Below are 14302 nucleotides of genomic sequence, written 5' to 3' on the forward strand. Positions count from 1 at the left end.
AGGCGGTGGGTCATCGGCTCATACAAACGTGGGGCTCATACTTGCCCTTCATCAAGGGGTCCATGGACCACAGGCTAAACATGGGCTGCACAGAACAGCGAGTAACACCTACACAAATCTTTTCAAGTGGCCAAGAAAATGAAAATACTGTTTCTGCTAAGACGCAATTCCATGTTTCTCCTACTGCAGTTCATTTTCTAAGTCACTCAATCAAAATCTTCTGTGGTAACAGCAGGTCAGGATTGGAAGGGACCAGAGCCACCACCTTTTCCAAAACCATCACCATATGTGAGATATGACAAGGGAGTGGTCAAGAGTGCTGGTTTTAGAGGCGTGTACAACCCGGCTCAAGCCCAGCTGAACCCCCACTACAAGCTGTACCATCTGCAGCAGCTTCACTTCTTGAGCCTCAGTTTCCTCACTTGGAAAGCCCGGGGACAGTACACGTCAACAGTCAGTGCAATGATTAAATGATGCTCATCAGGCTGATGAATCAGGTGCTAACACTTCACTGCCACTACTGGGGAACCCACATTTCAGAGATCACACAGCTCCCAAGTACCGGACCTGGACTTGAACTCAGGTCCTTACACCCTTTGTTCCATTCATATTCTTTCAAACTCTTCTTTGAGGCCTGTTCAGAATGAGAACTGAAGACGAAGAACTTTCATCTTCTCCAAGGCCTGACCACGTCAACGCCACTCCACCTCGATGACAAATCTGCACCGAGTGATTCAAAGGTGAAAGTGCCTCCCCACACCTGGGAAAGAGGATTCCAGCTACACTTAAGCTTCTACGGGCTTTCTCAGAAGAGGATCTGGCAACCAAGAAAGTCAATCAGTAACTTTCTAACCGGCAACAGAGACGCTGAAAGACCTAACATTTCCTTTCCCGAGAGTGGAGTGGGAAGGACGAGGAGCATACAGATCAGAGGTGACGGCGCGCGGGGGTCTTTCGGCCCCTCCCACCTCCGTCCCACTCCGCACCCACCACGGCCGGCAGCAGCACACGTGCTCATGAGACATCAGTTCCTACCTCCTCAAGCTACAGGCCAACCGCGCTGCTTCCTCACAACCCTGCTCAACTCAGGAGCAGTATGGCTCGATCTGACCGTGACCTCGAGCAACGCCTGCACTCACTGTTAAAAGTCTCATGAGGAGTAAGAGGAACAAGATCCTATACCATAAAACAAATTTATCACAATCAAGAAAATATACACTGCCACAGCAGAGTATACAGAACCATACATTTTGAGGACCGTGAGTCACAGTCAGCAACTTTTATCTTATGAAGTTCCTGACATTGACTTAACCACGGTGCCACCCTGAATATGGATTATTTCAAGATCTAAGCATTACACAAATTAAATACAGCACCTTGCAGCAGCTGCACCTAAAATAATGGTGTTAAAATTCAACCAGCAAAATTTAAAATTTAATTTTAAAATCAAAATTCACAAGCTACACTTCTAAATCCCCAAACTCAAGCAGCAATATTCCCTTCGTTACCTCTTTTGTCTCCTCATGTAGTCCACGACAGCAAGCATTGTTCTCTGTGATTTTTTATCCACACAGCATCGGAACAGGTGCTCTGACTCTGGCAAAGACAGAGAGCTCCCCTTAGCCCCGGACAGACTTGCTTTCGTACGTTCGTCCCCCTGTGTGTCTGTCTCCCTCTAGGCTACAGCGTCTCGTAGGCAGAAACCGGGCACAAAACTGGTTCTCAATAAATATGAATGGAGAAGTAGAATTTAATGGCATTTCTTATTCTTTTAAAATAATCTACTGTGCTTAGGGGCGCCTGGGTGGCTCAGTCATTAAGCGTCTGCCTTGGGCTCAGGTCATGATCCCAGGGTCCTGGGATCGAGCCCCGCATCGGGTTCCCTGCTTGGTGGGGAGTCTGCTTCTCCCTCTCCCTCTGCCCCACCCCCTGCTCATGCTCTCTCTAACAAATAAAATCTTTAAAAGAAATAAATAAAACAGAATTTAATTACTATTTGTATCTTATTTCTGAAGGGGACTAATTCACTGATTCAGTAAATACTTATCGAGGATCTTTTCTGTACCAGGTGCTCGGGATACAACCCTGACTACGAGAGACGACTGCTGTGCGCACAGAGCTCACCGAGCTCACCGATGACACAGTGTGCTGAGCGCTAGGACCGAGAAGGTGGACGGCACGGAGAGGCTTACCGAAAGGAACCTGATCTGAACAAGAAAGTTTCACAGAAAAAGTGGTATCTGATAGAAGAGTAACAGCGTCCCAGGCAACAGTCACACTACCTGAGACGGCCAAACAAGAACTTAGTGAAAGAGGATCAGCTGTGCCGAACCACAGAGCTGAAAAGGCAGTAAGGGCATGGGGGCAAGCAAGGAACAGATGGACTCACATTATTTACAACAGAAACTGGCAGGATCTGGCCATCAGATGGACACGGGAGAGAGGTTGTCTGGCTCGGGCAACTGAGTGCCATTCACTGAAGACATGAGAGAAGTAGGCCAAGGGAAGGGGATGGAGATGGTGAGTTTACTTTGGAGAAGTGAGTCCGGGGTGCGTAGGAGACACTCAAGGGAAGGCAGGAGACTGACAGACATCAGAAAAGATAAACCACTTAATCTGGTAGAAATCGGAAGCCACTTCCTTTTAAACCACAGAATTTTACATGTGAAATTTAAATTTTCATTTACAGCCTTATAGATATTGGCACTTTACACAGAGGTAAAATAAAACAGGCCATTTTTACCCATGAATGGCGATAGCATAAATATGTATGTATATATGATAAACATGAAAAAAAGTCTCGGCCATGTTCATGATAATAAACTGCCAGGTCATCACAGGCAGTGATTATATTAAACTTGGTAATAAAAATTGTTTTTAATATGACTTTAAATTATTTTAATATTTAAAGTTTAAATGCTTACTGGTAATTGGACCACCTACACCTTATTTCCCAAATTAAGGACAGGAGATTAGACTGGAGTTTAGACTGCAAAGTCTCTATAAGAATTTTTATTTCACGTATTTCATTTTGATAATCTAAAGAAAATTCACATAAGCATATTTCGGATTATTTACAAGACCAAGTTATAATCTACTAGGAACACAGAATGAGCTTCCGTGTCTATGTTTATAATTGCATCATTTCAAACGGGAGATGTGGAAGTGCTGTCAATGGAGAAGAACTACTTAAAACATAGAACAGAGCAAAGTGAGGTCTACAAGACACCACGGTCACGTTGAACAGAGGTTTCAGCAGTCCAGAAAGAAACGACTGGAGAATCGTGTGACCACAACATACGCCAAAGTGACAGGAACCATAGTCAAGATTGGGAAAGAGCAATTTAGTTGCAGCGAAACAGCACACAAATCAATACTTGTTTCAGAACTGTACTAGTCTCAAGTACACTAAGTGAATTTGTACCTGGTTTTATGTTTGCACATAAATATGTTAATGACACTAAAGACAGCAAGTTAACATTATAGATGTGCGAGTTTTCTTCCTTTATTTTAGGTTTGAAAAACTGACCCACAATGAGCCCTCCGGTATGAGTGTATGTATTATGGATACACACAATACACTATTCCTGCTCCTCATGTAAGTTCTCCTGCTATAAGCTCTTACTGTGGGAAATATTAATTACAAAGCCTAAAAAGAAATTCGGTTATATAAGTAAATAAAGTATAATCTATTTTGGGCTTTCCTGGGGGGGGTGTTTTGTTTTGGGTTTTGCTGTTGTTGTTGTTGCTATTGTTAAAAAAAATCCAAGGTATATACCAAATGAAAACCACAGTTATCCCAGATCATAGGATTACAGGCAACTTAATTTTTAAATTTATGCTAATTTCTCTATTATTTTCCATAATAAATATTTTGTAATATAAAGGGTTATTTTAAAAAAATGAGTTGGCCAGATCTTTACCATAAAATTTCAACCTATCTTCCAACACGGGACCCATGATATTTGTTTGCATTTATTTGTCTTCCTTTCCCACGGCGAGAATGTAGGGTGTCTTCTTCATATCTGGGGTGCCAGTGCCAAGCTCAGTGCCTGACTCACACTGAATGCTCAGTTGCTCCACTATTAGTAGCCAAAATTCCCTGAAGGAGTACTATGCATCAAGTATTACCCTAGGTGCTTTACATATATTATCTCACTGAAAACAGACTACAACTTTCATGATGAGAAAATAAATATTTAGAGGTTACAGAATTAAGCCAATAAAGCATCCTGAAGGGATTCAAACAAATCTTTCTCTAGAACTGAAAAGTTAACAGTATAAATGCTAGGAATTTAACAGGATACCTGAATCCAAATTTGCAGGGGTCGTGGATCGGCTCGTTGGTAAGGAGTATCTGAAACAGTTAGTGAAAAATCCCTGAATGTGTGCAGACAGCAGATTTCTCCATGATTCATCTGTATCTTGGAGTAAAATATCATGAATCAAGTATGGAAGCACAGTCTGACAAAAGTCAGTTTTCACCTGGAACATACAAACACAACAAGTCAACAGTCTGAGTGAAAGTAATCTACTTAACACTTTCATTCCCTGTTACGGGCATATTAGACTTAAAAGAAAAATGATAGACGAATCTGTCATGAACTCAGTGTATCTCTAAAACACACACAAAATGCATGTATCAGGGCAGTGCTTAAGAAAAATCAGAGTGACCTATGTTTCAACGTGAAGCATATGTGTTAGTTACACAACTGTCCATTTCCAATCTAGGCCATATGCACATAATGAAATTATTATGTCACAACTGCAAATAAAATTTCATGGTTGGAAAGTGTTACTAATAACACACAGTTTTCTAATTTGATATAAAGGAAAATGGGGAATCGAAGTTTAAGAGAAAAGCTGAAAATCTGATTTTTTTACATTTTCTACACTCGGTAAAAAGCTGCAACGGTCATGTTCAAACGTTTATTATTTTAATAAACTCCAACTTGAGTATACAATTTGGGTACTTATTTGTGATATACTCCAAAGTGTAGAAAAGTACTTCAATACTTGTGGTACATTAAAACAGTACTCAACCTTATTTTTGTCAAGGTACTCCCTTCATGTATTTAGCACATACTACACGCACAAAACAGACAACAGATGACTAAATGCACATTTTTTCTTTTTAAACTAAAGACAAATCAAACGGCAGTTTTAGAAAGAATTTAAGGAATTTGGAATCGGGGTGTGGTGTGTATGTGTATTTGGAACATTTTATCTTGTGGCGCAAAGTCAGAACTTTATAAAAAAAACCTGAGTCATGCTCACTAACGGGAAATGCGCGGCGTCTAGGCTGTCACTGAGCCGACTTAGGACCAGCCCAAGGTAGTAATGCAGAGACTGTGACAATTTATTCACTGCCAACACTTCTTCTGTAGAAGCAAGGCCTGCCTTTTAAACTGCTTTCAATGAGGGCACTTTAGCAACATACTCCATCAGTTTTGTTTTTTTATTTTGAGTTTTTACTTAAATTCTAGTTAGTTAACATCTATGGTAAAATTGGTTTCAGGAGTAGAAATCAGTGATCCATCGCTTACATACAACAGCCCGGGCTCATTACAAGTGCCTCCTTATGCCCATCACCTGTCTAACCCATCCCCACCCAGGTCCCTCTATCAACCCTCCGTCTGTTCTCTATTGTGAAAAGCCTCTTGTGGTTTGTTTCCCTCTCTTTCTTTTCCCCCCTTCCCCTACGTTCATCTGTTTTGTTTCTTAAATTCCACATATGAGTGAAATTATATGGTATTTATCTTTCTCTGACTGACTTATTTCACTTAGCATAATACCCTCCAGCTCCATCCATGCCACTGTCTATCAGTTACTTTTAACTGGTAGATGTTGGAACCGGTCAGATATTTTGTTTTCACATTGTCACTGAATCGTGCTCGATGGTACAATATAAATTAGGTTAACATTAAAGTCTTAGAGCAACATCATATTATACTGTTTTGGATGGCATACTTGATAAAAGTGTGTAAATTTTGTTTGATTTGGTATAGACCTCTACTCTATTGAAATAAACTGTATTAGACCTTCAAAAATAAAAAAGCAGGGGTGCCTGGGTGGTACAATCAGTTAAACAACCAACCCTTGGTTTTGACTCAGGTTGGGGTCAGGAGATGGAACCCTGCGTTGGGCTCCACGCTCAGCATGGCATCTGCTTGGAATTCTCTCTCTCTCCCTCTGTGGGAAGGGAGAGAAAGACAGTGCTTACTCAATCTCTCTCATAAATGAAAAAATAATAATAATAAATAAATCTTTAAAAAAACAAATAAAAATAAAGCAACGTTAACTGCTACCTCTTTTTCTTAAGAAAGTATACTAGGGAAAGTAAATGACAATGACCTTAAAAAAATTTAAAAAAGCAGACTTTTGGTTAATGTAAGTAATTTACAATCATCAGTATTTTAACTGTTGTTAGTAACAAATTATTCAAGGCACCCTTTCGAGCTCATCCAGTACGAAGCTACCCCAAAGCTGAGACCAACCACACAAAGCTCTAGCTACACAAAGATGCCCTGCTTGATGGATTCCCAACACTGAGCACAGGTGATGCTTCATGGACATGATGTGCACAACCACCACACTGTTTAGAAAGAGAGGCCATAAATATGGACATGGAACCCAAATGTATCGGGACAACCAAAGGAAACTACTATGAGAAGGCTCAAATACAAAAAGCATAGGTAGTAAGGGATTAAGGCAGACTAATTAATTAATCTTCTTACTTCACACATTGGCTTTAATAGTTGAAGAATTTCACTTTTTGTGCCTCCACTATCCAAAAAAGCACAAGTCAGCCTCTTTATCCAAATGTCATGATTTTCACTTTGAGGAATCCACAGGCTCATATCATCCAGGCCTTCTAAAGGACTTTCTTTGTCCAGTCTGGGGACTTCTAAAAACTAGAAAGAAAATAGTCAAAACATGTAAGTAAGGTCATCAGAAATACATTTTATCTTTCTGACACAGAACAAATACCTAGGCATAAATCTGTCTCCAAACCAAACTAAACAGAGTTAAAAATAATACTGTAGGCAATGGGTAACTCTTAAAATTAAAATACATTTATGTTTATACGGAAGGCCAAGTGGTATGATAAAAAATTACTGGTCTGCACAGCAGGATACTTGAGCTCTACTCTCAGCTCACGAGTAGCATATTATACACATCACAAACTCTCTGCCTCCCTGGTCTCATGGACGAAGCCAGTCCAAGTCTACCACAAAGAACTGATTTCAAAATGTTAAAACTGATTATATTACCGGTGTTTTACAGATTATATTACTGGTTTTATTAATAGTTTATATTACCAGTAATTTCACTAAGACCAAAATTATATTTATGATAATATTAAAGAGACTATTACAATGATGGGTATATGTCCTGAAGTTAATTTGGTGAAAATTCTACTGTTTATCTCCCAATTGCTTTATGAAAAGAAAATATTAAAGAGGAATATGCTTAGACTAAAAGAGCAGCAAGAGTTCTTAAATGTCCTCTAGAGTCCTTTCAGTCAAACGTGATTATGATATTAAAGTGGAAAAAGGGAAGGGAGAAATCTATAGGTCATCTTGTATTTCACTAGGGGGCTGTGATACTTTAACTTCCTATGGAAATAAACACTTGCTTGTTGCACATCACCTACAAACCACACCCAGCATCAGTGGATTTCATGGGATCAATGTAAGGGTCTTCTACTCCTAAGAAGAAAGGCCTATCATTAAGAACTCCTCCTATCCTCCAAATCAATCAGCTTTCTATCTCAACTTTTCCACACTGCTATAATTAAAAACAGAAATGCCCTGGATTCAAGTACAGTTGGAATTACTTCTAAGAAAGGTTAAATGTTAGTATAATACTATCTAGGCAACTTGATATTCCTATCTCACAGCAAACAGAACTGTTCCAGATATAGTGGGTATTCAATAAACATTTATTATTTGAGAGACCTTTTTTTTTGATGTTCTAAAAGGCTGTAGATAGATCAGCATGGGATCAGGTGTCGTCTTATAAATCTCCCAGAAACGATGTCCAGTCTTTGTGGCTAAAATGCTTTTCAAACAGGTAACAGCAGCTGATCGCACTTTGACACTGAAAAACATATAATTCAGATGCTTATGAAGTATATTCAACTACTGATGAATGTGAAACAACCCCCAATAAAAAATTTAAATCTAAAATTTTACATTTATATTACAGGTTGACTCTGGAACAAGTGAGGAGCACTGATGCCACAGTCAAAATCTGTGTGTAAACCCTGATCCCCCAAAACTTAACCACTGATAGCCTGACAGGAAGACATACAGATAACACAGTCAACACATACTTGTGTGTGTTACATACTGTATTTTTACAACAAAATAATCTAGAGAAAAGAAAATGTTTTTTCTTTAATTTTATTTTATGATATTAATCACCATACATTACATCATTAGTTTTTGATGTAGTGTTCCATGATTCACTGTTTGTGTATAACACCCAGAAAACATTCTGAAGAATATCATAAGGGAGAGAAAATACATTTACAGTACCATACTGTATTTACCAAAAAAAGCTCACATATAAGTGGACACAGGCAATTCAAACCTGTGTCGTTCAACTACAAAGCGTAAAGGTTAACTGCATCAGGCAGTTTTTACATTAGGAAATTTCACACCTCTAAATAAAAATTCTAGGGGCACCTGGGTGGCTCAGTCGGTTAAGAGCCTGTCTTTGGCTCAGGTCATGATCTCAGGGTCCTGGGATTGAGGCCCATGTCAGGCTTCCTGCTCAACAGGGCGTCTGCTTCTCCCTCTCCCTCTGCCCCTCCCCACTTGTGTTCTCTTTCACTCACTCTCTCTCTCAAATAAACAAAATCTTAAAAAAAAAATTCTATAATCAAAATTCTACAGCATCAATGCCAAAATTATCAAACAATTTTTAATACTCCTTCAGTAAACCTGAGTTACTAATCACTGCAGGGGGGTAGGGGGCAGAGAAGGAGAGCAAAAGTAATCTCACAGCTAACCAAGCAGAAATTAGGATAGAATCTGTTGCAATTTTGTTTGGCATAAAGAGTCCGGGGGCAAAAGAAAACCCCGTCTGATTAGCTTAAGATCTTTGGAGTTATGACGCTTCTTCTCCAGGACTTATTTTAAAAGGATCAAAATACTCTCAATGAGAGCAGTGCCTTTGATTTTGACAAATGCCCAAAACATCCGCTTTTGCAATTTTCCTATTTTAATGTTCTGTATCAAACCACCTGGCAGTTTTCTTATTGTTTGTTTAGTCTACTCACACTAGATTTGAACAAGGACCTTGTCTGGTATGCTCATCAGTGAACCCAGTGCCTGGCACATAGTAGGGCTTCAGGGATTATGGCAATGAATAAAAAGACAATGATTTTTATTACAATACTTGAGATTAAAAGTATGGCAATGTAAAGGAGAATGCTTGTTTCAGGAGATGTTAATTTACGTCAAGTATCAAAGCCCCTGAATGTCAGACGAAGCAGGTGCTACAGCAGGCATACAGGCTCGTTCCATACTCACCAATCCTCCACCAGCGTGTTATTCAGGTAGGTCAGTGCTGTGAAGGTCCACTGAAGTTCTTTATCTTCAAATAACTCAGGGGCCTTGGTAGAAGAGGTATCTCTACCATGCTGTATGGCTATCGTGGAGAAATCGACAGGACCCACTTCTCCCAAGCAGCTTCCAACAGCCTCTGTATTTAGAAATTCCTTCTCAGTACCGTTGTAGCTAAAAGATCTCCCATAAAACAAGTTTTTCCCCCACAAAAAATATCATGTTTTGTCATCCTTCAAGATTTAAGTGATTTCTCAAAGATTCTGAATAAAGAAGCTACTATATATTGTAGCATTTTCTTTATATATATATATCCATGTTGGCAAAAGATACTTTCCCCTATAAAATCATATCCAGGAGAGAGAAATTAGTAACAGAATATAGATAGTCAGGATGAAAGTCTATACGCAGCTACTATATGAATGTAGCAACAGACTTTATTAATGTTTGAATTAGAGATGGTATTTTTGAGGTATTATATACATAATACCTATTAAAATTTTTTAGGTATTATATACATAAAGTACATAAACCTTAAACACTCAGTTCAGTGAAAATTCACACACACATTTTTTTCCACCTGTGTTATCACCATCCAGATGAAGACAGAGCAGTTCCTGCCAGAGAACTCCTTCACACTCTTTCCCAGCCATGAGGAAATTAAAATACACCCATAAATTTTTTGATAGCTCTCCTTTCAAAAGGGGTAGCCCTAGTTCCTCTCCCCTTGAGTGTGGGGTGTACTTGGTGACTCACTTCTAACAGACAGTGTACAAGTCTTTCACTTCCTTGATTAAACTTATCTCCAAGCACTGGATTCTCTTAGATGCTATTATAAACAGAACTGCAAATGGAACAAAATTTTCTTTTTAGATTGTTCACTGACAGCGTAGAGAAACACAACTAAATTTTGTGTGTGGATCCTGTATCCTGCAATTGTGCTGAATTCATTTATTAGCTTTATTACAGTAGATTTCTTGTAGATTCTCTGGGGTTTTCTAGAAATAGGATCATGTCATCTGTGACTAGACACAGTTTTACTTCTTTCTTTCCAATTTGGGTGCTTTTTCTTTTCTTCTTGTTCCACTGCTCTGGCTATTACTTCCAGTACAACTTGGACCAGCACTGGTGAAAGCAGGCAACCTGTCTCCTTCCTGACCTGGGGGTGAAAGCTTTTCGTCTTTCACCACTAAGAATGACAAACAACCATACTAAGATTTTATGCTACACAGGAAAGCCCCTCAGGGCTCCTGGAGCAAATCAGGTCTGTCCCTAGAAACAGTTAAACTACGGACAAACACGTGAATTCCTTGGTCAAAGGAAACTTCCAGGGTGCTGGTAAGGCTCTGTTTCTTGGTCTGGGTGTGCTAGTTGCACAGGTATTTTCTGCTTGCAAAAACTTTCAAGTTACATACTTTTATCTGTACTTCTCTGTATGTACAGTACATTTCAGCAAAAAAACTTACAAAATAAAGGAGTGCCCTAGTTACTAGGCTCCCACTAAGAAGACAAGAAAGACTCCACTGAACGGAAGTAGAATCTGTGAAGGACCTCTTATTCCTCCTATCTTTCTTATTTGAAGCAATGTTGTCATGACAACCTCAAGGTGACTTCAATCAGTGTCTGCATCCTGTGATCACTAAGTCTAAACACCTCTTCTAGGCGGGATGTGTGGTGGCCATTTACCTTACACTAGGATAGCCCCAAATGGTGGTAGGAAAGGGCTTGGATGCAGCTTTCATATCTAAGTTTAATTCACCCAGCCCTCCAAATCCTCATTCTTACCCTGCCCTATAAAAAAGATTAAATACTGCTCAGTTATATTTACAAAATATACCAGAAGTCAATTTATTTGCAACTTAACAGTACAAATATTTATCTCTGACTTCCCTAAATATTTATAAGATGTTTTTGAATGAACAGTGATGCACACATGTAAATCACTAGCTTTGCACTTTATGCAAATGTTTAAGGAAGGAAAATATGGAAGGAGGCTCCTTAGGGACACTTGAACTAAACATAAATATACCTCAGCTAGCATCTCACATTTCCCTACTATCCCAAATTACAAACTTCTACTGAATTTGAAAAGAGACGACCACGCAAACATAAAAACTCATATTCATTTTAGCCAAAGAGTTTACCTAAAACTTCTCTTTCACCAGTGTGGTTCACTGCCAACTTGCATAACTGCAACAAGCTGACAATGAGCTTCACCATTATGCCATCCTGCGGGTTATCTAGGAGCAGTTTAGATTAGAAAAAAAATAGTTTCAATTACAATGGAGAAAACACGTTTCTTTACAATATGTTTATAGATTAAATTATCTGACTAGAAAACTTTCATAAAGTTTTTTTAAAAACAAGGTTTTAAATCACAAGCAGGTCAAAAAACATAATGTGAATGTATCTGAACTTTCTTATAAAATAGAACCATGTAAAAGTGAAAGTGAAGCAGTATCTCGCAGACAGAGAAAGAGAAATAGCCTAATAAGCTGCACCAATTAGCCAATACCTTAGCAAAATCACTAAGAGTTAGAAACACAAAAATCATTCAACATTAACTGACAAGAGACCTTAGAAGCACACTTTGGTCTTTAACCCCTAGATTTAGTCTAGACCAGCAATATCCGATAGAACTTTCCACAATGATAGAAATGTTCTCTAACGTGCACAGTCCAACAACAGCAGCTAGCGGAGTTGCTCTGAGAAGCTGACATGTGCTGGTATGATGAAGAAACTCAACCTTAAATTTCATTGAACTTTAATTCACTGAATCAAATAGCTAAAAACAACTAGTGTCTGTTTTGGACAAGACAGGTCTGCACCAATGAATCACCCAAACACACAAGAACAAAAAAAAGAGGTATTCATCTTTGACACACACACACACACACCTCAGAACAAATGCACTCCAAACTCTGAGCTCATATGATCAAGACCAAAATTAGTTTTTAAAACTACTGGAGGGGCACCTGTGTGGCTCAGTCATTGAGCGTCTGCCTTCGGCTCAGGTCAGGATCCCAGGGTACTGGGATCGAGCCCCGTGTCGGACTCCCTGCTCAGTGGGGAGTCTGCTTCTCCCTCTCCCTCTGCCTGCCTCTCTGTTTGTGCTCTATCGCTCTCTCTCTCAAATAAACAAATAAAATCTTTAAAAAATAAAAAATAAAACTACTGGAAAAGAACCCACAATGGAAATAAGAAATTAATGGGCAAAAGATGAAAATCAAAACTTAAGTAGGAAAATTTTCCCCTAAGTACAATACTAGAATAACCTAAACTCAAATCAAATTAACATAAAAATTAATGTTTTCTTAAGTAAAAAAAAAAAAAAACTAGAAACACATATACAAATATGTGTTTATACAGAAAAACACACACACATATACATCCATGATTATAAATATGCACATACATAAGAGACTTGAAGCGGGATACATTTCTTTTATTTAAATAAGTTGGAGCAATAGGCACAGACAGATTACCCATATGCCTGGCTCTAAGGAATTCAAATGTTTCTTTCAGGCAGTAGGAAGTGGTTAAAACTTTTTAAGCAGTAGAATAACACAATCGTGTCTGGGTTTAGAGAAACCATTCTGGCAGAGATGTATAGGATGGATAAAATGGGGTTAATTCAAGGTGAGGAGACCACCCACAATCTCTTTTATGGTGAGATGAGAAATGATGAACTACATGCTGAGAGCCTGAAGTAGGTCCACAGCAATTAAACAAAGGGCAAGAATTTATAAACAGACTCTTTCAAAAAGAAAGAGGTACAAATAACCCGTGTCATTAACATCAGTACCCTGAGATGCTCTCATGAGATCCACCATCTGGTCCTTATGCTGAGCTAGCTGTCTGCAGAGATCCTTCAGTCCTTCCAGCCTTGTCAAAGGAAGTGCATCATAAACACTCACGGAGAGAAAATGATTTATTTCCTAAAAGAGAAAATTAGTTAAAAATGTAACTTGCTTTATGTACATGTATGAAGTCTATCAAATAAAACTTAAAGAAAAAAATTAGTGCCTTTTATAGACACTGATTCATATCACTATTATTACCACACGAGGCAGAGATAAATGGCTTCTTCCATTTCACATCCGCCAATGTTGTAATCACTTAAATTCTAACAGACTCATGGTAACATACTTAAGATTTTAAGATGTAATAGCATCCTCCAAAAGAAAAGCTTAAAATTCTACTTATTTAGTACTTTAACTCTAGTTTTACATCTTAGTACATTTAACTATATTGTCATATTGATATACAGTCAGATATGGAGTATGGTTTTAAAATTATAACATTTATACTAAAAAATACACCTGAACATAATTTTAAAGTTTATAAATATTAAAGTAAGATTAAAATTTGAAAAACGCTTTAAAAAGTCAAATATCATCTCTAATTCAAACATTAAATTGTCCCTCAAAGGATCAGATGGTAATTTTGAGATATTAATGGATCTGATGCATATGAAAATCAAGCATATTTTAGATCATATTTCTTCATTATTTAATTTCAGATCTTAACCAATAAGCCTTGATATTTATAATTTTACTGCAATACAAGACAATATATCAGTTTTTTATTTGTTGAAAGGGCAAATCTCATGGCAAATCTCATGTTTTCTATTACAATTTTTTAAAAAGATTCAGGTTTTGCTTTTAGAGAGTTGGAAGTTTTCAAAAAGTACTGCTCTCTACCCTAATACAAAATAGTAAGATGAT

General features: G+C 38.3%; 1 protein-coding gene across 9 annotated transcripts in view; it reads right to left on the reverse strand.

Moving 5' to 3' along the window:
• The window catches only part of ATM (ATM serine/threonine kinase), a 119322-nt gene that overhangs the window by 36313 nt on the left and 68707 nt on the right, over positions 1 to 14302 (reverse strand). For all 9 annotated transcript variants that reach the window (XM_028106043.2, XM_088017731.1, XM_088017730.1 and 6 more), the window contains 7 exons: positions 13381 to 13513; positions 11720 to 11815; positions 9543 to 9714; positions 7962 to 8103; positions 6738 to 6914; positions 4308 to 4485; positions 1509 to 1596 (listed from right to left, as the gene is read on the reverse strand). In XM_028106043.2, the coding sequence (XP_027961844.1) occupies positions 1509 to 1596; positions 4308 to 4485; positions 6738 to 6914; positions 7962 to 8103; positions 9543 to 9714; positions 11720 to 11815; positions 13381 to 13513 (986 nt within the window). The remainder of the gene's footprint in view (positions 1 to 1508; positions 1597 to 4307; positions 4486 to 6737; positions 6915 to 7961; positions 8104 to 9542; positions 9715 to 11719; positions 11816 to 13380; positions 13514 to 14302) is intronic.

The sequence above is a fragment of the Eumetopias jubatus genome, unplaced genomic scaffold (genome assembly GCF_037043125.1).
Source record: "Eumetopias jubatus isolate StellerSeaLion01/CBP00866 unplaced genomic scaffold, mEumJub1_p1.0 scaffold_13, whole genome shotgun sequence".
NCBI classification, from domain to species: domain Eukaryota; kingdom Metazoa; phylum Chordata; class Mammalia; order Carnivora; family Otariidae; genus Eumetopias; species Eumetopias jubatus.